This window comes from Taudactylus pleione, unplaced genomic scaffold (genome assembly GCF_031769625.1).
Source record: "Taudactylus pleione unplaced genomic scaffold, aTauple2 ptg000250l, whole genome shotgun sequence".
Taxonomy (NCBI): Eukaryota; Metazoa; Chordata; class Amphibia; order Anura; family Myobatrachidae; genus Taudactylus; species Taudactylus pleione.
Genome location: NW_028284652.1, coordinates 2,164,026 through 2,189,839, shown reverse-complemented (window position 1 = coordinate 2,189,839; position 25,814 = coordinate 2,164,026). Strand labels below are relative to the sequence as shown.

At 44.8% G+C, this 25,814-nt stretch overlaps 1 protein-coding gene across 1 annotated transcript; it reads right to left on the bottom strand.

The window, feature by feature from the left end:
- Positions 1–657: 657 nt before the first annotated feature.
- On the bottom strand, positions 658–25,562 carry TM7SF2 (transmembrane 7 superfamily member 2). The gene is made up of 11 exons (XM_088480019.1): positions 25,476–25,562; positions 20,641–20,712; positions 20,369–20,565; positions 18,140–18,194; positions 17,503–17,697; positions 8,066–8,169; positions 7,328–7,447; positions 4,147–4,315; positions 3,817–3,897; positions 1,966–2,088; positions 658–1,010 (listed from the first exon to the last, which is right to left on the bottom strand). The coding sequence occupies exons 2-11, from the start codon at positions 20,696–20,698 to the stop codon at positions 850–852; spliced, it is 1,263 nt and encodes a 420-aa protein (XP_088336145.1). The 5' UTR covers positions 20,699–20,712; positions 25,476–25,562; the 3' UTR covers positions 658–849.
- Between the last annotated feature and the right edge of the window lie 252 nt (positions 25,563–25,814).

Here is a 25,814-nt window from a genome sequence, read left to right as displayed (position 1 = left end):
TTGTAAGGAAAATAATTATAATACTTATGTTTTATGACTGACCATGTGGACAGATGATCATCATTATGTTGTCATCATTATGAGCCTATTCTTATGTGGCAGCCTGGGGCTGTAGTCCCATTTGCCCCATTGTTAAATTAGCCCTGCACTACACCCTCTTCCAATGGGTATCATGTTCCTCACCCACGTCCTGGAATCCCAGATGCCAGCATGCTACAATGCAGGGTGAGGGGGAAATGGCACAGAGGGAATGGAAGACATTTTTCACTAATAATTACATTTCAGCCATAATTATTTCCAATTTCTAGAAATATATGTAAGTACAGACAAGTAGGACTCTTTGTACATCATGCACATTGATAGATGTAGGTAAATACACTTTAAGTCCTATAAAAACATCAGCTCTCTAATATGTCTGTGTAGTGAAGTTGCATGTCTTACGGTATCATGTACAGAGTAATGGTGGTGCCTACTCCATGGCACTGCGGATCAAATCATGCCTATTTGTTAGATGTTAGATGCAATGGGCATTTTCTCACTTCCACAGATGTCCCGGTGTTATATTGTGCCAAACACATCTACTTTTGTAATGCACTTAAAACAAAAACACCCCAGCAAGTGACAATTCTTTTGAGAATGCAGAGACTGACAATAATATGATTTGTAATCTTTTATGCAAAATAAGAGTTTTCCTTACAGCAAATAAGACCTTGATTTTTACATTTTCCCATTTTAATTTTTTTATATAAAATAGTACACGGTTTGTTCCTTGCTCCATCTCGCCAAGGGACACATTTTTCTTTTTAAAAGCAGGGCTGAAACTGAGGAAATGTGACCAGTATGTATCAATCAATATATATATGGAAATATCCTGTAAGGGACCCTTTGACAATATTTCTGCCAAGCCAATCCGTATTTCTTCAAACACTGGTGTTCGTCTCTTGCCTCGCGGTGAATCAGGAGACCGGTGAAGTAGATAACGTAGAAATAGGGTAAGATGTGAGAGAGACCTGGCACAACAAAGATAAAAGTATTAATTAATTAACAATGGAAATATAGGATTATTCCGCTTTCTCTGGCGAGCTGCATAACGGGGATCCTACAGCTGCTTGGAAAGTGGAGAACATCTTTTAAGACTGATTAATGTCACTAACAATTGTAATCAAATCACAAGTTCATGTGCAGACACTCGCCGTCCACTTTCTGGACTTCAATTGACCTCATTTATGTGTAAATGCAGCATAGAACCAAGCTGCAATCCGCTTTCATCAGTCCAGCGCAGTGGTTCTCAATCATTTTCCACCTGGGTACCCCCCCATCCCCCAACATGTACAAAGCATTACATTTGTAATGAACATAATTGTTAGTAAATACACTGTTTAGGTGCTGCTATATATATGTAAAAGGGGATGTACTCACAATCCCAGCACATGGGATGCTGATGCAAAAAAGTAGTGGGGGAGAGGGAGGGTTAGGCACTAAGAGGGGAGGGGATTAGGATACCTACCAACCGGTATCCTAAACCTGTTTAGGATTCCGGCGTCGGGATCCCGTACCCAAACAGTCTAAAAGCAATACATGTGCTACAAATTGCTCAAATATATATTTCTCACATTACAATTTATTTTTGTGAATTAAAATGTTTTCATATAGTCCACATATGCTTTCTTTTACAGGGTCTTTCTTTTCCCTTTGCCATCAGGTTCCTAATTTTATGCATTAGGGCCAAAAAATCCCTAGGACACTGCTTTCCCTATGTGTCTACTTATCACCTGGATGTCCTGCCCCACCCTTACAGGAAGAGTCTCATGTACACATAATGAGTTCCCCTGGGAGTACTAATTCACCAGCCTGAGAACCACTGGTGTAGTGGAAATTAAATAATGAATGTACATATCTGATTTCATTTGTTAAATGTAATAAATAAAACAAGTTTTTGCTAAATGTAAATAATGCCTAATTTACCACACGGTAAGGACCAGGCAAGAGCCATAATTAAATCTCCTAGGTAGTTTGGATGGCGAACGAGACCCCACCAGCCAGATACGAGGAGACATTTTCCTGTTGCTGTTGGGATTGTTTCAAGCCCTGAATCAAGAGAAGAAAATATTAATCAAACTAATTCATACACTAGTGGGGTTTAATACACAAATCACTGCACCAGGGAAAATGAAATATTTAAACCACTACTACAGAGACTCATAGAAGCTCATGCAAACAGCATTTCTGGGGTCACATTAATAAAACAAAGACAGACATATTATTCGGATAACTATTAGCTTTGTGGCATTATTAATGCTGGGCATACACTATACAATTATCTGTCAGATATCTGTCCAATCTGGCTGGTTGGAATGAAAACCTGGTAATGTATGGGAGCACATGACAGTCGATTATATGGTTTTAAACACTGGTAAACAGACAAAAATGATTGTTTAAATTGGTTACATTTGCTTTATTTAATCAATTTGGCTGAACGTCCATTTTTGTCTGTTTTCCAGTGTTTATGAACAAATGTTCGATTATCATTGGCTACCATACACTACCAGATTTTCATTCCAACCAGCCAGATTGGACAGATATCTGACAGATAATTGTATAGTGTATACCCAGCATTAGAGAAGGCAATATATGTCAAAAGCTGGTGTGCACTAATAGACACAGCTGATCTCCATTAGTATGTTGCAGCTCCCTGACCTAAGCCGTCTGAGTGCCTCACATGACAGCAGGTAGAGTACAGGTGCGTGCAGTCAGTAAGGTGGGGAGGAACAGGCAGGAGTTTCAAATCCGGACAGCTATTCGCTGTGGTGTTTACAACCCAGGCATTTCTGGATAATGATGTTACACGGAAAACATGCATTAGAACTAGTTTCCTTCAGTTCAACATGCTTTGTGTAGAGCCCAATGTATATCGTGAGCAGAGAGATGTCATATATAATTTCATAAACGTAATAAAGCAATAATTAATAGCATGTAGATAGTGTCTTACATAAACAACCCATAGGGCATAATGGCCACTTTATCAGGTACATCTATACGTCTGCTCATTAATGCAAATATCTAAATCAGCCAATCATGTGGCGACGACTCAATGCATGATAGCATGAAGGCATGGTAAAGAGGTTCAGTTGTTGTTCATACCAAACACCAAATGGGAAAAAATATGATACAAATGATTTTGATAGTGGAATGATGGTTGGTATAAGACATGGCTGTTTGAGTCTCTCAGAAACTGCTGATCTCCTGGGATTTTCAAGCATAACAGTCTGTGGGAGAAAACTCCTAGGTAATGAGATAAGTCAAAGGAGAATGGCCAGACTGGTTCAAGCTGACAGAAAGAGAACAGTAACTCAAATAACCATATGTTAAAACAGTAGTGTGCAGAAGAGCATCTCTGAGCACACAGCACATTGAACCTTAACAGTGAATAGGCTACAGCAGCAGAAGACCAAACCGGGTCTACTCCTGTCAAATAGTGGCCACAGGTTCACCAAAATTGGAGAGATGAGGATGACAAAAAAGTTGCCTGTTCAAACGAATCTCAATTTCTGCTGCGACATGTAGATGGTAGGTCCATAATTTGGTACAAACAATTTGAATCCATGTTAACGGTTCAGGCTGGTGGCATAATAGTGTGGGGAATGATTTCTTGGCACACATTATGCCTCTTAATACGTACCAATAGAGCATCATTTAAATGCCACAGCCTGTGTATAGTTGCTGATCATGGGCTCCTAAATATATTTATTTTATTTTTAGAATAAAATCACTTTCAAAATGGACTACTGGTGTTTTTCCACCACAATCTCTTCTTACCAGCCACACTCGGATCTGCAGGATTTCTTCGGAATGCATTTTTCTGCGAGTTAGAGCCCCGGAATATAATGTATCCTACAGCTGCGAGAATAAAGGGGAACTAATTAGGGAAAGCGCTAAGCAAATACATTTGTCTATAAGATAAAATATATAAATACAATAATCTTGAGATAAAATTAAACCAAAAATAAACCAAAAAGTGAAGATATAGCAAATGTGTAAAAATGTTGTATTTACGTTTTCTGCATTAAATCAGTTTACATTAAAAGGAAAAAAAATAAGAATATAATGTTTAGAGGAGACAATGAAGAACAAATGAGGTAATCGCACCATTAAGAAAGAAAATGGCGATGGCAGCCACCGTGCTCAGTTCCTGTGGGTGGCGCACTAGGAAGAATGCCTGCAGTGAGTATGTGAATGGGACCCAACACAAGTCTCCAAAAGCCAACATGAAGCCAAACCCATCATGTACAATGTCCATGGTAGTGAGAATCGCTTCCTATGGAGAAAGAGAGAGGGAAAGCTGTTATAAATAAAACACACATGAAAACACAGGTGATGTAAAATGCCCCTCTGTGTTGTCAGTAGCACATATATGATTTCTACCATACAATAAAGGCAGTCAGTCATCTTCACACCACACGTTGGTAAAAGCATATTTAAGCTTACTGGCAACATAAGTTTTCCCTGTACTGTTTCTGCTCGCATTATTTTCTTACATTAGTTGTACTTAAAAATGCACCTAAAATTAATCAAACACACCATTATTTATTTATTATCAGGTAAATATATAGCGCAAGCATATTACGTTGTGCTTTACCCTTGTGCTATTCGACTTATACTGCACAAACAGCATTTTAACCATTAAAAGCCCAGACTGGACACACGGGATGATGCCAAGTTGTTGGCAAAATGGGCATAAATTACTAAAAAAAAAAAAAGGGAGAAAAAAAGTACACTACCTAACAGGCGTATACACGCGTTTCTGCAGGTCTGCATGTGCCACATCTGTGTAAACATGCCTGTATTGTACTAGGCCTATGTCAGACTGTCCCTTCCATCCCCCCATCCACCTCCTCAGGTACTGGTGGGTGTACAGTCAGGTGCATAAATATTGGGACATTGACAGAATTTTCATATTTTGGCCTCTATTCACCACCACAATGGCTTTGAAATGAAATAAACAAGATGTGCTTTAACTGCAGACTTTCAGATTTCATTTGAGGGTAATTACATCCAAATCAGGTGAACGGTTTAGGAATTACAACGGTTTCTATATGTGCCTCCCACTTTATAAGGGGCCAAAAGTAATGGGACAAACTAAACAATCCTAAATCTAACTTTCACTTTTTAATACTTTGTTGCAAATCCTTTGCAGGCAATTACAGCCTGAAGTCTGGAACGCATAGACATCACCAGACGCTGGGTTTCATACCTGGTGATGCTCTGCCAGGCCTCTACTGCAAATGTCTTCAGTTCATGCTTGTTCTTGGGGCATTTTCCCTTCAGTTTTGTCTTCATCAAGTGAAATGCATGCTCAATTGGATTAAGGTCAGAGGATTGACTTGGCCATTGCATAACATTCCACTTTTTAGCCTTAAAAATCTCTTTGGTTGCTTTTGCAGTATGCTTCGGGTCATTGTCCATCTGCACTGTGAAGCGCCATCCAATGAGTTCTGAAGCATTTGACTGAATAGGAGCATATAATATTGCCCGAAACACAGCAGAAAAAACACTTCAGAATTCATTCTGCTGCTTTTGTCAGCAGTCACATCATCAGTAAATACAAGGGAACCAGTTCCATTGGCAGCCATACATGCCCACGCCATGACACTACCACCACCATGCTTCACTGATGAGGTGGTATGTTTTGGATCATGAGCAGTTCCTTTCCTTCTCTTCTCTTCCCATCACTCTGGTACAAGTTGATCTTTGTCTCATCTGTCCATAGGATGTTGTTCCAGAACTGTAATGGCTTTTTTAGATGTTGTTTGGCAAACTCTAATCTGGTCTTCCTGTTTTTGTGGCTCACCAATGGTTTACATCTTTTGGTGAACCCTCTATATTCACTCTTGTGAAGCCTTCTCTTGACTGTTGACTTTGACACATATACACCTACCTCCTGGAGAGTGTTCTTGATTTGGCCAACTATTGTGAAGGGGTTTTTCTTCACCAAGGAAATAATTCTTCTGTCATCCACCACAGTTGTTTTCCGTGGTCTTCCGGGTCTTTTGGTGTTGCAGAGCTCTCCGATGCGTTCTTTCTTTTTAAGAATGTTCTAAACAGTTGATTTGGCCACACCTAATGTTTTTGCTATCTCTCTGATGGGTTTGTTTTGATTTTTCAGCCTAATGATGGCTTGCTTCACTGATAGTGACAGCTCTTTGGATCTCATATTGAGAGTCGACAGCAACTGATTCCAAATGCAAATGTCACACCTAGAATCAACTCCAGACCTTTTACCTGCTTAATTGATAATGAAATAACAAGGGAATAGCCCACACCTGTCCATGAAATAGCTTTTGAGTTGATAGTCCCATTACTTTTGGCCCCTTAAAAAGTGGGAGGCACATACAGAAACCGTTGTAATTCCTACACCGTTCACCTGATTTGGATTTAATTACCCTCAAATTAAATCTGAAAGTCAGAAGTTAAAGCACATCTTGTTTGTTTCATTTCAAAGCCATTGTGGTGGTGAATAGAGGCCAAAATATGAAAATTCTGTCAATGTCCCAATATTTATGCACCTGACTGTGGCCCTCATTCAGAGCCGCTCGCTATTTGCGGTCGTTCGTTTAAAAAAAAAAAGGGGTGGCTATTCAAATGAACCGTTCGCACTTTGCGGTCTGTTCACGCCTCTAAGTCTGAACGAGCGAGCAAAACTTGCGGTTGAAATTTTGAAAAATACGCCCCCTTGCCGCTCGCACCATACGTCATGTCCGCTATTTATTAGATTAATCGAGTACATCGAACAGCGTATGAACTGCTCGCTATTCTTGTGGCTGGTTTTTTCAACCGCTATTTTGCGAGCAGTTCTGAATAAAAAAAAACAAGTGACGTGGTCAATGACGCTGCTGTTTTAATTATGCACACCCATAAAACGCCCGTTTTGACCTTTAAGCACGCCTGCGTTCTGATCTCCACTCCCCGTTTTCAAGCACCTTCCCGTTACCACCCACAGACGCCTCCTCCTGTCACTCAAAGTAGCAGGCATTCGCTATATAGCAAACAAACGATTTTCGGCCGCACTGACTGGTTCGCGCATGCGTATTACAATCCGTACGCATGCGCAGTTGTACGTACGTACGCTCAGTGCGTACGAGCGGCCGCTTACGAGCGGCTCTGAATCAGGCCCTGTATGTGTCAGAATCACACATAGGCACATGTGTGTGCTTTCTTGGTGCATGCTCACAAAATATGCTACACAAACTGGCATATACTCTGTATTATCCCCAAAGTGACTGAAAATATATACTATAGACAAATAGTGGTTATCTAGAGAAAGATCTACCTCGTGCCATAGTGCATCCATGACATAAAGACCCTGGAATCCACACACTAAGATCATGGAGAGGGAGGGGGAACCACGGAGCTCAATCTCCTTCATCATGAAGCACAGGTTGATCAAACACTGGAATGTAACATGTTATAGGTCAGAGAGAAAATACCAATTGATGTGGTTATATGTTTAAGCTCTGTATAAGGTACAGTTTACAAAAGAGGTGACAGGTAGTGGTGTGTCTGCTTTATGCTGCCTGAGACGGGCACTGACAGCTCATTCCCCTCTCATCTCATACACAAACTACAAACGTTTCTTATCATTTGTGTGCACTTTAAGGTACAATTATCGGCATTTTGAAGCTTTATTACTAGATTGACAAAACAAGAAATGCCACTAATTTACACAACTGCATCAAGACAATGTTTTCAATTAATTCCAAAAATGTTGCTGCCTCCCAAAACCTTCTGCTTGATAGAGTTGTCATATAATAAGACCACCACTAGTGACAGGTTCATGCTAAAAGACATCATGTGAGTTCTATAGAACATACATATATACTGTGCATTCGCTTAATCAGGTCAGGGTCTCACTTAGTGAACATTTGCATTTTATATAAAACAAAACATCAGCAACAAAAAAAAGATCTGTACACACTTGTCAGCCCTGGGGGGCACTGAAATGTACATATGAACATGCAACACAAGAGGCAGGATACAGATAGTATGACGAGTGTATGGGAAGCCTCACCCAACCAATGAGTCCTGGACGGAGTTCACAAAAGTACTTCAGATCAAAGGAGCCGATCCGAGGGTTCAATTCATGTCCGATGAAAAAATCGTAAAGGGGATTGCCTTAGTGAGGGAACAGAATAAAACATATTGGGTAACAGGAAATCTAGTTACCAGGAGAAAATGTAATCTTACTGATATACATGCTCCCTAGTGTAAATTATATAGATATTAGACATCAATGATCTGTGGCCATGCAAATGCCAGTTGGCCAACAGGTCACAGTATTCCAAGGTGACTTCTAATATCCATATTAATTGCGGCCATGGGCAGGATGATTCACGGAAATCCAAGCTCTCTTCTAATATCTGTAAAACCTAGGGATTGAGGTATTAACTTTATTAACAAACATTTCCCAAATAAGCACTGAAGACATCAGAATTCACCATCATAAGTTATAGTTTGTTTTGATTTTGTTTAGAGGAGTTTATACAGTGGCTATATATAGTATTCCCCACATTTGGCATTTTTTACATTTTATTTCTTTATATCATGGAATAAAAATTGAGTTATTTGAGAATTATCACCACTGACCACCACAAATTGTAATAAGAAATAAAAACGAAGGACCCGATTCTGTTACGCACAGTTCCAAATGCAGAAGAGCAATTTTTAACAAACTGCGCATGCGTCTCGGGCTGCTTACACAGGTTAAAGTTCTTACGCTGGTATCTTGACTAGGCATTACTGGATGCTGCTGGGGTGGTATCTTGACTAGGCATTACTGGATGCTGCTGGGGTGGTATCTTGACTAGGCATTACTGGATGCTGCTGGGGTGGTATCTTGACTAGGCATTACTGGATGGTGCTGGGGTGGTATCTTGACTAGGCATTACTGGATGGTGCTGGGGTGGTATCTTGACTAGGCATTACTGGATGGTGCTGGGGTGGTATCTTGAATAGGCATTACTAGATGGTGCTGGGGTGGTATCTTGAATAGGCATTACTGGATGGTGCTGGGGTGTTAGCCGTAAGTCCCGACAGTTATTCCGCTGACACTGTAATGTAGCATTTTGTATGCAGATACACCGGAAGCCGCACACAGAATACAGGCATACCGCATATCGTCAGCAGAAGCTGCCTGTGCGTCCTATATGCATAGCTGTGCGAATAAGACACATTTGAAGGTAAAAAGGTCACATTAAAGGAGGCTCAGCGCTACCAAGTCGCACGACGCTCACACATTATGTGTAGCGCGACTTGTAGCGCACGGATGATAGTGGTATGTGGACACATCTGTACATCAACACACTTTAATTATGTTAAAATGTATAGGTTTTGTTGGTTTATGTTTCATTGCCTAATAGCCCTCAAAAGTACTGCATTATGTACTGTAGTATGGTAGATTGCGAAAGATGTTCGTCCTTTACAGTAGATCACCAAGTCCAGAAGTCTGTTTATCCCTGGTATATGGGATAATGCACACTGTGTGTAATATGGATATTAGAAGTCACCAAGGAGTTCTGTAACCATATAAAAATACAAGGAAAGGAGGGCTCTCATACAGGGTAATAAAATTAGCATTACATATTATATGGATATATATAATAACCAATATTAAAAAATGGATTTGTAATGCAGAGCACAAACAAGCAAGCACCAGCAGCTAAAATGTCACAGAAGACTCACCAAAGTCTTCTACACAAACTGACAAAATATTACACATAGTAACTATACTTAACGTTATCTCGGTAGAACCTTCTCCTTATAGGGCATGATTTCAGAACATGTAACATAGAAAATATCAGCACAACGTAGTGTAATATTTAATATGGGGAAAACCATTTTATGTTTCGAAACAAAAAGAGCAATAGGTGTTGATATTCCCACTTTTGATTGATAATAAATAAGTCCCTTCCTATGGATCTTCACAAGACAATGTGAACAAGTAGACCTTTCGTTCTGTTATAATGATTCACAGAGATGGGGGTTGACAGTTTTCACTCTTAAATACTAGAGAATTCTTCACCAACACGGCCCTTTGTGTGGGTTCTCACTGGTTTTACTGAATGAAACAAAGAATAGGCAAGATCCTGCACCAAACTTAACATATAATAAGTAGCAATACTTATAGATGGATGTACCAACAATGTTGTCAATCATCAAATGGTATTATTACCCAGAAAGTATTATGTGTTGGTGGTGCTCCCCAGGGCTTGATCTTCTTAAACTATATAGATGGGTTTTGACAAGGGAGCAAAACAAAAAGAAAAAAATTCTATTTGGGGGCACTCTTATATACAGAATTGAAAACGTAATTTTTATTAAATATGCATCAAAAAAGAAAAAAGTGATATATTATTGTCTCTCTGGTAATTAAAATGAGAATATTTATAGGGCCTCTCTGTGTGCCCTTTTAATTACCAGAGAGACGATAATATATCACTTTTTACTTTTTAATGCATATTTAATAAAAATTAAATTTTAAATTCTGTATATGAGTGCCCGCAAAAAGTTTTTTTCTCTTTGTTTTGCTCCCTTGTTAAAATCCATCTATATGGTTTTACTGAATAGAAGTTCATCAAGTGTTTTTGAAGTTGTTATCCTAGTCATAGCAACACCTTCAATGGATTCACTTTTCTTCTCCAAGGTATATCCCCAAGAAGAATAGAGAAAATAACATAGTGTGACTGTTTAAAACTGTTTAAAACAAAATAAAATATGAGATATGGTAAGAACTTACCCTTGTTATCTCTATTTCTACGAAGTCCATAGGGTTCCACAGGATACCTTGGGGTATAGGTGTGACGTCAGTCGCAGGGCACCAAAGAGTTAAGCTTTCAGCCTCCCAGGATGCACTAGGTCCCCCTCCTATACCCCGCCCCCGGGCCAAGGCACCTCAGTTAGTTACCAAGCCATAGGCCGGAGGAGGAGAAGGAAGAGAGAGAACAAAGATCTGGACACATACAAGAATCACATTCTCACCAGAGGGAGACGGAAAACCGGTGACCAGAGCAAAGCCCATCTGCAGCACAGGTGCGACAGGGCGGGAGTCCTGTGGAACCCTATGGACTTCGTAGAAATAGAGATAACAAGGGTAAGTTCTTACCATATCTCATATTTTCTACTTCAGGGTCCATAGGGTATCCACAGGATACCTTGGGGATGTCCCAAAGCAGTATCCTTTAAGGGTGGGGACGCTCCTGTGCAGAAAGGAGAATCCGCCGCCCGAAGGAAGCATCCTGAGAGGCGAAGGTGTCAAACCTGTAATACCTCACGAAGGTATGGACAGAAGACCACGTAGCAGCCTTGCAGATCTGAACTGCCGAGGCACCACGTCGAGCTGCCCACGAAGGACCCACAGACCTAGTGGAATGAGCCTTCAGAGAAGGAGGGACCGGTAGGCCTTCATGAAGATAAGCTTCAGAAATAGCCATACGGATCCAGGCTGCCAAAGTTTGCTTTGAAGCAGGCCAACCCTTTTTACGGAAGCCAAAGAGGACAAACAAAGCGTCCGACTTCCTAAACGAAGAAGTGCGGTCAACATAAGTCCTTAAGGCCCGCACAACATCCAAAGAGGCCTCACCCACGGAAAGACCCGGTGAGTTAAAGGCCGGAACAACTATTTCCTCGTTAATATGAAACTGGGAAACAACTTTGGGAAGAAACTCGGGCCGAGTGCGGAGTACTGCCCTGTTCCCATAAAAAACCAAGAAAGGGGGTCTACAAGAAAGAGCCCCTAACTCAGAAACACGTCTGGCCGAAGCAATGGCCAGAAGGAAAACAGTCTTAGCTGTTAGCCATTTAAGATCCACTGAGCCCAGTGGTTCAAACGGCGGTCCTTGGAGAGCCCTCAGGACCACAGCCAAATCCCAAGGCGCCACAGGTGGAACAAAGGGCGGCTGAATGCGGAGAACACCCTGCATAAAAGTGCGCACATCCGGGATTGTAGCAATCCTACGGTGAAACCAGACAGATAGGGCCGAAACTTGTACCTTCAAAGAAGCAAGGCGAAGCCCATGATCTAGTCCCGCTTGCAGGAAGGCGAGAATCCGAGACAGACGAAACTCCCGCGGTGCATAACCTCTCGGTCGACACCACTGGAAGAACGTATGCCACACGCGATGGTATATCCTCGCGGAAGACGGTTTCCGAGCTCGCAACATGGTACGCACCACAGAGCTGGAAAACCCCCGGGACCTCAGCATGGCCGTCTCAACAGCCACGCCGTCAAAGACAGCCGAGTCAGGTCCGGGTGAAGGCAAGGACCCTGAGACAGAAGGTCCGGTCGTAGCGGCAACCGCAGAGGAATGTCCACGGACAGACCCTGAAGGTCTGAGAACCAGTGCCGTCTGGGCCACGCGGGAGCTATCAACAGGAGCGTCCCTCCTTCCTGTTTGAATTTCCGGATTACCCGTGGAAGAAGGGAGACCGGAGGGAACAGGTATGCGAACCGGAACGTCCACCGGACGGACAGAGCATCCACCAGAGACGCCCCTTCGTCTCTTGTGCGAGACCCGTACACCGGCAACTTGTTGTTGTGCCGGGACGCCATGAGGTCGATTTCTGGAAGACCCCACCTGTCCACCAGTAGTTGAAAAACGTCCGGGTGCAGGGACCATTCCCCCGGATGAACGTCCTGGCGACTTAGAAAGTCCGCCTCCCAATTGAGCACTCCCGGGATGAAGACCGCTGATATGGCCGGAAGATTGCGCTCCGCCCAAACCAGGATCCGAGAGACCTCTACGAGAGCCGCCCGACTGCGAGTTCCTCCTTGCCTGTTTATGTAGGCCACGGTGGTAGCGTTGTCCGACTGGACCTGCACCGGGCGACCCTGGAGAAACCGCTGTGCCTGCTGGAGAGCATTGAAGACCGCACGGAGTTCCAAGATATTTATTGGAAGCTCCGCTTCTGTCGGCGTCCACCTGCCCTGGAACAAGTGTGGACCCGAAACTGCTCCCCAGCCCCGAAGACTGGCGTCCGTTGTCAACAGGACCCAATTTGGAACCCAGAACGGACGTCCCTTGTTGAGGTGGGTCGTCTGTAACCACCACGTAAGGGACAGGCGAACCTCCTGGGTGAGCACAATCGTCTGGGACTTCAGAGACTGAGTCAGCCCGTTCCACTTGGACAGGATCAGGTGCTGCAGAGGTCTGGAGTGAAACTGGGCGTATTCCACCATGTCGAACACCGACACCATGGAGCCCAGTAACCTCATCGCCGAGTGTAAGGACACCCGGCGGCTGTGCAGACAACTGCGCACCCTTGACTGTAAAGCAGAGATCTTGTCCTCCGTCACGAAGATCCTTTGCTGTCCCAAGTCCAATAAGGCTCCAAGATGCAGAATCCTCCGAGACGGGATTAGAGTGGACTTCTGCCAGTTGATTAGCCAGCCGTGCCGTTGCAGCAGTGCAATGGTCAGGTCCAAGTGGCGTAACAGGAGCTCTGGAGATCCTGCCACCAATAACAGGTCGTCCAAATACGGCAACATGCGGACTCCCTGCAGCCGCAGAGAAGCCGCCATGACCGCCATCACCTTGGTGAAAACACGTGGTGCTGTTGCCAGGCCAAAAGGTAACGCCCGAAACTGGAAGTGGTCGCTGCTGATTGCGAACCTGAGGAACTGTTGATGGCGCCAAAGAATAGGGACATGCAGGTAAGCGTCCTGTATGTCCAATGACACCAAGTAGTCCCCAGGTTCCAGCGCCAGAATGATGGACCGTAGGGTCTCCATCCGAAACTTCGGGACCCGCAAAGACTTGTTGAGTGCTTTGAGGTAGAGAATCGGACGATATGACCCATTGGGTTTCTGTACCAAAAATAGATTTGAATAGAAACCCTGGCCCCTCTGGGAGAATGGAACCGCCACTATAACTCCAGCCTGGAGCATAGTGTGCAATACCTTCCGCAGCTCCGTAGCCTTGTTCCGGTCTGATGGGAGACCCGTGGTGAAGAAGCGAGCCGGGGGTCTGTGCCGGAAGGAGAGGGCGTATCCGTGAGAAACCACCTCCAGAACCCAAGTGTCTGTCGTAGTGGTCGACCAACACTGGGCGAACTGTAGCAGGCGGCCTCCCACCCTGGGATCCCCCAAAGGGAGGCCCGGACCGTCAGGCCGCAGGCTTGTCATCTGGCTTGGGGGCCGGACGTCTGGTACTCCATGCCTGCTTCCGGGGCTTGACCGATTTCTTAGGGCCAGCCTGTCGAGGAAACGACTGTGGTTTGGGCCTGCCCTGGGCCCTAGATGACCGAAAGGACGATGGTCCCGAACCAGAAGGAGCAGCGGCCGACGGGAGACAGGCAGATTTGGCTGCCGCCAGCGTGGCCACAATCTTATCCAGATCCGGACCGAAGAGAACTTCTCCGGTAAACGGCAACGCTTCCAGACCTTTCTTGGAATCTGCGTCCGCCTTCCAGGATCGCAGCCACAAGGTGCGACGAGCAGCTACCGCTGCTGAAGAAATTCTAGACACCAGAGTACTAATGTCTAGAGCCGCCTCGTTGATGTAGGTGGCCGAATCACGGAGATTGCCAATCAACTCCGCCTGATCGGCCGGACAGTCGGATTCAAAAGAAGCCTCTAATGAATCCGCCCAGCGCTCCATCGCTCTGGCAACCCAGCAAATGGCCATAGCCGGCCGTGCTGCCCCCCCTGCAAGGGAATAAGCGGACTTCAGGCAGATTTCTACCTTGCGGTCCGTAGCATCCTTAAGGGAGGACATGGATGGCATCGGCAATGTGGCACTACGGACAAGACGGGTCACGTGAGAATCCACCTGTGGAGGGGATTCCCACTTCGCAAAATAATTATCCGCGAACGGATAAGCCACCGCCAGGCGTCTCTGCGGCTGGTATCTTTTGCCAGGTTGTTTCCACGCCTCCTCTAAATGGTCCACCAACTGACCCGAAAGAGGAAAGACTGTGGCATCGCCCTTCACATCTTTGAAAAAGGCATACTTAGATTTAGCCGCTGGGGGAACTTCGTCCTCAATCACCAAGGCTGTGCGGACCGCCCGAATAAGTCCAGGAATATATACTTTGGACTTAGCATCAGCGTCCTTAGTATGGAGAGGTTCCTGATCGTAAGGATCTAGAATCTCCCCATCATCAGACGTCCCTTCGTCATCCTCATAAGGAGCGGACAGAGACGCCACCGGCCTTTTATGAGACCGCATCACAGACTCCCCTTGCAACACATCCGACAAGTGCTGTACAGAACTCGTCAGGGAGTTAACCCACGCTGGCTCCTGAGAACCCGGGAGCGGGGAAATAGGGAGACTGTGGGGTACCACCAATTGTCGTGGGAACCCCTGCATGGGTGACGACACCACAGACTGCTGGGACAAACCCATCGGAGTAAACGCGGGCTGCGGAGCTAACTGGCCCACTAAAGCTGTTAACGCCTGAGCGAAACAAGCCCAGGGCGGCTCCTGTACCGGTGCTGTAACCGTAATAGGCCGCGCCATGGACAAACACTGCCGGCAAAGGCCCTCCGCGCTACCCTCCCCCTCCGCTAACGGTACTTTGCACGTGGTACACTGTAGCCGGAGGGGAAAATCACTTTCAGACATGATGGCACCACGTATGTGACCTCTCTCACCAATTAAGTATTAAATAGGCGAGAGACCACCCTGCAGCACCGCACCGCAAGGGCTTTAGCAGAAAGAACAGGGACAGTAATAAAGCTGACAGTTTAGATGAAGAAAAGATTACAGGCAGCAGCGCTAGCACAGTCACATACAATGCAGAGAAATAACAATTCCTGCACTAACAGCGCTGATCACTCAACTACACAGACACAGGGCCTGGTAGGACACAGCGCTGCATACACAGACCTGACCACAGCGGAGGAGAGGTATGCGGGGGGACCCAGACCACGATGCTTCCGTCCAGCGCTTCCAGCAGCGTTCACCATGCGTTCTGGAGAAGATGGCCGCCGAGGAGCAGAGAGGAGGCTGGCCTGGGGGAGGAGCGCTGCCACAGGACCAGTCGGCAGCATGCAGAGAGGGCTGTGTGCAGCGGGGGAGGCGCCGGCTGTGAGACAGGGAAGGCGCGCTCCCCTGGCATGCATTTAACCCCTGGGACGCCGCAGCGCTACCGCTCTGCTGCGGTCCGCTGTCCCAGGGGGTAGTGGAAGCGCAGGTTGGTCGCCTGGCTCCACGCTGCAGCCAGTCCCCAGGGAGCCCCCTGCCTGGGGACTTAGGACCATGTGATCAGCGGGGACCCACCGCGGGACCCCGCTGCTTACCTCTGTCCCCCTTGAATCCGGCCATGGTCCGGAGCATCTGGGGTCACCGCTAGCTGTGACCCCAGACGCCCACCAGCATCCCCGGATCAGTACCGGCGTTCTGGTACCGGCAGGGTGTAGGGAAGACAGCATGGACGTCAGGACTGACTGTCCATGCTGTACATCCAGTTGTGCAGCCACAGCTGCATGAAGAATAAGCTTCAGGGGCTCTTCTAGCCCCCACTCCAACAGGTGCACCCGACTCCGGCCGGGCACCAAACTAAACTGAGGTGCCTTGGCCCGGGGGCGGGGTATAGGAGGGGGACCTAGTGCATCCTGGGAGGCTGAAAGCTTAACTCTTTGGTGCCCTGCGACTGACGTCACACCTATACCCCCAGGTATCCTGTGGATACCCTATGGACCCTGAAGTAGAAAAAAAAAATATTACAAGTTACATTCAATTAGGATAATTAAAACACATTCAAAACACTCTCATATCTTATTGATCGTGTTATATCTATATATGAGACGCCAATGTGCCTACCAGATGTGGAGAGAGAAACAGCGTCCACTTATAGCAGGTATAACTCCACCATGGTATTCTCCATAGGTGCTCCTGGTGTGTTAAGTTGATCCCTTCTAAATGCATTTCAAAATAACTTCTTCAGTAGCGAATCTATTATTTTCTCTTTTACATGTATTGAAATTATGCTCTATAAGGAGAAGATTCTATCGAGATAAGGCTGAAGGTGCATACACACGTAACGATTTTTTGAACGATTTAACTATAACAACGTCGTTATCGTTCAATCGTTGAAAAAAATCGTTCAGTTTCTGAGTTATAACGATGAACAATTATCGTTCATGCGCATTCCCGTTTGTAGTTTGTAGTTCATTCTGACTGGCCAACTGAACGATTTTCATTAAGGGAAGTTACAAAAATCGTTTGTAGTTCAAAAAATCGTTCATTACACTTTAAAAAATCTGACAGATAATCTGACAGAAAATAGTTAATAAAATCGTTGGTAACAAAATCGTTGTGTGTGTATGCAGCTTAAGAATTGTCACTCCGTTTAATATTTTATATACAATAACCAGCAAATTACTAGATGATGGTACAGGAACACCTGGACACTCAAATGACTAGATAAAGTTGTAGTGTTATCTGAAAGCCAAGTGTTGCCGTGACGTTATCAGCCTGTGCACGAGCAGTATTTCCCTATTGGTGATACCTGAATTCCCACCAGGAGCCAGTGCAGACTCTGGAGCAGCTAGAGACTTCATGTAGAGGAAGATGCTGAGAGCCAGAGAAAAGAGTCCAGAAGCCGCAGCAAACTGCAGGAAGTGGTCATAGACATAAGAAAGGGGTAACTGGACCATCACTGCCACTCCTGCCAGCAGGGCACTGACCAGGAAGGCATAGAAAGCTGCAGAGAGACACAAAGTGCAGAGAGAGTTGTTACTTGTATCACAAACATACACACACACAAACCACACAGCATATATATAAAACTAATATTGTGCAATGTGACAATATCTACATTTTTGCAGCTCTCTCCCTTGGATGGGACCAGCCAATCTGTTGTCAAAGAATGCCATCAGTCAGCTCCCATCAGGTAACAGAAGGGTCTCGGGGCAAGTATCCTATTCATCTGCTACACTAAGTGGGGCAGAATCTAAAGAGAACAGCTGTGTTATAGTGAGCAGCTCCTTCATATACTATATAAAAGACAAATAATGATAGGTTTTGTTCCCGTATTTTGTATATTAGTGGCAATAATGTATGCCTGAGAGTGGGACTGTTTGATGTGTGCCAGTGATGTGTATATTCATGCTTGTGTAGTGCGGCAAGTGTGAACTTTAAATTACCATTTATCTTGTACTTCAAACGGGTATTATCTCTCAAAGTGATTCCCTCGGTTATCTGTAAAGAATAAATCATAAATATACATATATACATGAAACTATGGTAACAGCATACCTGCAAGTTACCTAAATGGGAGTGAAAGCAAGTGGAACAAGTACTGTAGCTTTCTCCCCCGAGTACCTGTAGAATCTATAAGTAAAACAACTCTGTCAAAATAGAAAATATTGTGAATCAAGAAAAAAGATCCATTAGTTATTAGAATTTACTAAAGAGTTGTGTGGACAAACACCGAACATAACCTGTGGCCAAATGTCTCACTAATATCTGCCTGCTCCTTCCTACACTATGTAATGCACACAACGGCGATGGAGGTTATCATTCAAACAAATTTTCCACACAGCTAATGAAGGGGTTGGGTACAATATCCCGGCAGTGACCAGCCCGATGTGCAGGATGGTCACAAAACCCATGCCTCCCGCAGCCTCACCTTAACCTTCTCCGCATGCAGCCTAACCTCAACCCTCCTCCTAGTGCCTAACCCTAACCGTCCTCTCCCAAAGCCTAACCCTTTCCCACCCCTCCTGCAGCCTCACCTTAACCTTCGCCGCCTGCAGCCTAACCCTCCCCCTAGTGCCTAACCCTAACCGTCCTCTCCCACAGCCTAGCCCTTTCCCACCCCTCCTGCAGCCTCACCTTAACCTTCGCCGTCTGCAGCCTAACCCTAACCCTCCCCCTAGTGCCAAACCCTAACCGTCCTCCTCGCCTACCGCAGCCTAACAGTCCTGTCCCGCAGCTTAACCGTAACCCTCCCCCTAGTACCTAACCCTAACCGTCCTCCTCGCCGACCGCAGCCTAACAGTCCTGTCCCGCAGCCTAACCGTAACCCTCCCCCTAAAGCCTAAACGTAATACTCACCTTAGGGATTTTGACCGAGAGGATTCCGGAGTCGGTACTGTGATGACCGTCAGGAATCTGGAGTTGGTGTTGTGACCATTGCGATGGTCACTGCCGGGATCCTAACTGCATCCCAATTAAAGTTAGTCCAAGTGGACTAGCTCCTTATCAGTATGAGAAGGCCACACACGGTACAACTGCTGGTCATATAACTAGGATGGAATATAGAGATCAAGCTAAATTTTCCTCAGTGTGGGCAAATTAAGTATTCTGTCTAGTAGGGGATAACAAAGGGAGAATCTATTGCAATGCTTTTAGATCAACTGATATTGTGTCTACTTAAGAGATTTCTAAGTGAAATAAAGTGAAGAGTAATTTGAGATTGTGGAATGTAGCGGAAACACAGAGCCAGAGCAGTTTCCTCTTCCTTTGTGGTGTTGTGATGATAGTTCTCTACGTTGAAACAAGGAGAAGGAGAAGCACAATTGGCTCCTCCTGAGAGGGAGGAGCCAGCTGGGTATGATAGCTCCTCCCCTACCCAATTTGGGCTGGCTGTAGCACTAGGGCTGATCCTGTATCACTATACATAAACCAGATATTGTTTAGCATGGTCAAATATTTTATTGAACTTCAAGAGCTAGAAGAGAGAAAGTTAATTTTTGGATCATGCAAAAAGATCTGATTTTTACAAGAAGTGTCCATTTTCTACAGCAGGCAGTATTCTAAGCTTATCACACTTCATCCTAGCCCTGGCTGTACACAAAAACGTATCTGAGTGGATAAATGTCTAAAAGTTGAATGGATTATGTACAGAGGACAAAGATCCACCCACACAGATGACCCACACAACATTTGAACTGCTTTTTACATGATGCACATTATAGATAGACACTGATTTTGGAGTATCACTGGTGTAACTGTGAAGTGTAAAAGATGGCTTTTATACAGGCTTGCCTACCCTCCCGATTTGGTCGGGAGCCTCCCGAATATCGGGTGCCGCTCCAGACCCCCCGGAAAGGCAGGCAAGCCTCCGGGCTGCCGCCTACCCCCCCAGACTACTAGTAAAAACCCCTGCTGCCGGGGGGCCCGATGACGCGATTCGCGCTGAATTGCGTCATCGAGGCTCCGCCCCCTGCTTCACAATGCCTTTTTCCGGCATTGTGAAGAGGGGGGGGGGCCACGATGACGCGATCGGGTGGTCACGCCCCCAGCCCCGCCCCCAAAACGGCATCACAGTCCGGCCACGCCCCCCACTGAATGCAGGCATTCAGCTCCCTCCCGGAAGGAGGGAGCTGAATGTCGGCAAGTATGCTTTTATATATAAAAAGGTTTGGTACCGTTCCCATAGGCAGGATGTACAGCACTGCCTGCAGAGTCACCCAGCCCAGCAGCAGAATCAGAGCATATGGGTTCCACAGAGACTGCAGCGGGGGCAGAGGGTCTGGCACACGCAACACACTGGCATCATCCGTGTTACACATCAACAGGAGGAAGAGGACAGTTCCAGGGAGGACAAACATAAGCAGGAAGGCACCTAGGAACAATAAAAGTGTAAGAATGTCTGTAATGTTAGACTGCCCACCATTCCCTCACACACATGTATTCTTACCTAGAGATCCTCCAAATTCCAGTTCCTTTGTCCGTGGGGTTTTAATCTTGTCCGCCATCTTTATATGCTCCACTGCAATATAAATTAGTAATATTAGTAAAGACTCATTAGAATAAACAGAAAAACAACATCAACAAATATTTAGCTATAGTAAAAAGAAAAACTGTATGATAGGATCACTGTTTTTTGAGACATCTAGGAAACCAAAAATATTGCAAGCTAAGCTCAGGGTCATAAGGTGTGGACTGATCAGGGGTGCCATTTGCCAGATGGGGAGGCTATTTGTTGGAGCTGAGGGTGGGGTGGTTCTTACCTTGTGAAGGCAGACGGGACCCTTCTCCTTGCTGCTGCTGCTCCGTCGTCACGCCCGGCACTGGCATTCTGGTACTCCCAGTGAGAGGGAATAAATGGCACCATGGCAGCTTGTAAATATGGCAGTGGGCAAGAGCTGACGGGCACCGTCAGATTAGACGGCACCAGCGGGGTGACTGCAGCCCTGCACTCAGGCCACCACGCCCCATGTAATAGCCTTGCTTGCCCACCCCTAAAACTGTCAATGGCTACAGAATACTAAGGACCTTTCCCAACACGGTGTTAGGTGCAGTGTTAATGTTTTTGCACATATTCTAATAAATTAGAGACACATATTCTAATAAATTAGGGCATTACGGTGGCCCAGTGGTTATTATTGTAACCTCACAGCACTGGGGTTATGAGTTAAATTCTGGACATGGGCCCTGTCTGAAGTTTGCATGGGTTTCCTGTCACACTCCAAAAACATACTGGTAAGACAATTGGATTGTGCCAAAAATATGCTCATGCACCAGCCACAGAAACTTGTATAGAGACGCCCACCAGAGCCTTCATAACTGTTAGCAACTGCGTACACATACGCAGCATCGAACGCAGGTCAGGCAATGTATTGTCACGCAGCATTGCCGTCGTACGCGAGACGCTGGAGCCATGTTCTCTGCGTACAAGATCGCAGACACGGCCAGAAAGACACCCTAAAAACTGCTGGAATATGCCTCTGATTTAGCCATCACTCCCCGTTCCCTCCCACAAAACGTTTGCCTCCTGTTATTCACTTGCGTCTGAATCTTTACTGCAACTGTAATCACAATTCAATCACCGCACGTGCACATTGCGGCTGTAACACACACGCAGATCACCAATAATCACTGAAATGCGCGAGCATCATAACAGTGTACAACTCTGAATCAGGTCCTATATAAATATATAATAATAATTGGATTTTGCCTATGGAAATAACACTGTAGAGTCACTGACAAATCTTGACGTGTAGGAGTTACATTTGACACTAATCAGTAAAATCATTTATACTTACAGAGTCCAAAGAGTGCAGAACCTGTTATCATACATTGAGGGAAAAGTTTATCTGATCTTGAATTATGCTATTGGATTCTAATACAGAATACTGCAGTGTAATCACCTTGTTTTTGGTTTTATCTACCACTTTACCATCAGACCAAAACCTTGTCCCACTTGTATGGATAACAAACACTATAACCTTTGTGCCTCTAAGGTATGCATAGCAACCGGACTAAAGGGCAGAGCTGTGTCTCAGATAAAGACTTACCAGTCTCGTTTTACACAAAAGGATGATTTACTTCATTGTACATAATATATAATATTATGTAAGATAAATAAAAAAGAACGTGCCGTAAAATAAAACAAAACTAAAAATATTTTGATGCTGTAAGGGTTTCACTGTGGAGGCAAGTTATAATAATATTAATAATAATAATAATGTTATTTATATAGCACTTTTCTCCTAAAGGACTTCAAGTGCTTTACATTTGCCTTTACAGCACAAAATACAAAACAAGCTTAACAAGGGACATTAGGGAAATGCTTGGGTGAATAGGGGAGTCTTCTATTTTTTAAGGATTTTAGAGCAGAGGCCTCTCGATCTGTGCGGGGAAGTGAAAAACAATGAATGAATATTTAATCCTATATATACACAAGACTGGAAGTCATTAAGGCTTACATTTTGCACAGGAAAGAAGATCAGCGCATGCTGCCATATAGCTGTTAAAGTCAGTCCAACATAATTAATTAATGATGGATCAAAATATAAACACCAACAAAGTAATAATAAAAATAAACACAAATAAACGTACTATTTAGCAGCACATGAGGTGTAAGTTATGGAACTGAAAGTATTAAATATGCTTAATGTGCATAATGTTTGCCCGAGTTACGAAGAAAGCACCAATAAGTGTTAGGTAACTTTCACAAACAGCTAATTACAAGCGGATCGCTAGTGCCAATGAATTTCATCATCATTAATAAATAATATGTCACGGGGCATTTCTTTTCCTCTGGTACACAATATGGAGAGTTGCTTCTGCTGTATTTGAGGGGTATCTTTTTATTGATGCCTAATAGGTCTACATGGGAGCTTGCAGATTTGAACAAAGCATTGATCACGATAAACTGGTTGACCATGGACACTCAACCGGTCGATAGCGGTGGAAGTTCATCAGGCTGATTCTTATTGGCTAAGTGCGCTGAACTGTAGCCGTGGATGTCTATGTTGGCAATAGCCAAAAAGAATCAGGTTTATTCTTATTGGCTGAGGCTGTCACATGTTACAGCTTCCAATGCGCTGGAGCCAGCCAGATTAATGGGGGTGGTAAGGGGGCAGGGCCTGGCTCAAGGGTACCACCACATAGAGGGTGCAGTGCGGCTACTGCCAGGACCCTGGACCATACATACAGTTCTCTGGAGTCTGCACTGAGGCTGCTGCTGGACTGGCAGTGCCACCCACAGCTGATGGCAGGGCCTGACTGGGAACTCTTCTCACTCAGACAGGGCAGTTTTCTGTGGGGGGTTGGATCAATTAATGTAGGTTTTATTTGTTTTCCAGTGGAAGCCAATGTATGTGTATATTTTTTTTCCAGTGGGGGCCACAGTGTTTTACTTTTTATTTTTTTACTGTGGGGGCCAATGTGTATGTTTTTTCTTGTGGAGGCCAACGTGCGATTTCGGCTGGACAGTCCCCACGCCCCCTTTTGTGACGTCACCCTCTGCTTGTTAGGTCACAAAAGATTTTTAACTGTTAAAGTGTCTACACATGGTACGATGTGTAGGCACCGATGCGACCGACGATCCCAGGGCTGACATATCGGGTGGTCCCTACACACAGGGCGATCTGGTGCCCGACCGCCTGAAATGCCCCCCCCCCCCCCCACCTGCATAGCACTGCATGGGATCGTCAGTCACTTCGCCTGTTCTTTGAACATGCAGAAAGATCAGGCGAAGCAACAGCCGAACCCACGGTAGCGTACGATATAGTGCATACACACGGAACAATATTGCTGATTTATCGTTCCGATCCTTCGGATTGTTAGCAATATAGTTCCGTGTATAGGGGCTTTAGAGTAGATCACTATGTCCAAAAGTCTGACCACCTCCGACTGTCTACATAAGCTGGACAGGGCTCACTTATGTCTGCTTGTGCCCGAATTGGCGGGAAGTGGCATAATGAGGGTGTTCTAAGGTAGGCCAAATGCAGTATGTGAGTTATCATACAACTGCTAACACATGCAGACCGGAACAAAGATGCTAATCACCGTAGGCTATTATTTGTAGGTGGTCATGGGCAGATACAAATGTGCCGATGATGATAGCGCCAGCCCTAGAGATATGCTTCTGTTTGGCTGAGCATATATTATAGTGTTGTTCCCTCTGGTACACAAGACGGAGAGATAGTTCCACTGAATTTTAGTTTTTTTGTTGGAGGGGGGGGGTATAATTTTTTTTTTTTTAAGTTTTATTGATGACTAATTGCAAAAACATATTTTGCAAACACAAATTTATGGGCATTATAAACAATGGACAAAAGTTTTTTTTGTGTGTGTGGATATTACCCCCATTTTGCAACCAAATGTCCTAAGGTTTTATTTACTATGTGGCTACTTGTAAAAGCTGCTGACTGTCAGTGTGTTTTGCTATTAAAGTCATTGCCTTTTTAAATTTCGGTTTTACACATACCGAGAAGCGGGAGCTTGCATAGTAAATAAACCCCATGTAGCTGTGACCACCTAGTGGAAAGTTTAACTGAATACACTTCTAGGACAACATACAGAATGCATCATGCAGACTGCCAGCATATCATACAGATTCCATCATGCACAGCTGCTCACAACATTTAGTATGTCCAGAGAGGGACAGAAGGAATCACACACTTATGCTGACAGATACACACACTGCAGACTATCAGACACAAACTAGTACAATATACACAATTACTGATGCCCTATAACACTACAACGATTATATTATAGAGGATGGACTCTGCAATACACCCAGAAGCCAAACAGACACTTGTGTGAGCAAATTAATTAATTTGGGACAATTTGGAAAGAAAATGGAATAGGGGCCATACATTCTCCATAGTCACCAATATATAAGCAGGTAGACCTAGCACTGTGTATGTATTGTATACATTACCCACACTAAGCATATCTTGTTGAGGTGTGCAATCATACTATTAGGCATCTACTTACTCATAGGTCACAGAATAATTACGGACCCTAAGAACTCTAGCATCCAGTATACAGAACAAAGACAAGTACACAGTGTAATTAGGAAATATTAGAAAACATGGACATATCCTGGGAGGTAGGAGAGAGGAAAGGTATAATAGGTCCCCTGGGGAGAATAGCCCACTCCTGTAAAAGAGCCGGTAACCACTGATGTTATGAACATGATATATCAGTGTTTGACACCACAGCTCTCAACTGTATATACGCCCTGCATACAAAACCTCCTATCTGCCCACTCTGACTGTATTACACACCACGTACCTGCCACCTGTCCTCCTCCCTGCCACCCGTCTGTCACCTTACTGTCCCTTTAAATCCTGACATCTCCCCATAGCTCCTCTTCCTATAGCGTAACTGTGAGCAGAAGCCTATCAGGAACCAGATAGTCGAGCCACGCTTTCCCTCAGCCAATCGGGTGCTGAAGACTCTCGGGCCATACTTCTGCGCTGAGGATTATTGGCTGCAATGGTCACCATGGTAACTGAAGTAAGGTTCCTCCCATATGAATAAATAATGTATTACAATGGGCTGCTGTTGCCGGAAACTAGTAGTATCCCCTCTTTCTGCTGTAGCATAGGGGCACGGAAGCTTCTGTTCTCT

Coding starts and splice junctions, on each gene's coding strand:
- TM7SF2 (XM_088480019.1), bottom strand. CDS start 20,698: ATGGCGGACAAGATTAAAACCCCACGGACAAAGGAACTGGAATTTGGA. Junction 7,448..8,065: donor GTCCAGGACTCATTGGTTGG/GTGAGGCTTCCC, acceptor GTTACATTCCAG/TGTTTGATCAACCTGTGCTT. Junction 3,898..4,146: donor CGCCATTTTCTTTCTTAATG/GTGCGATTACCT, acceptor TTATTCTCGCAG/CTGTAGGATACATTATATTC.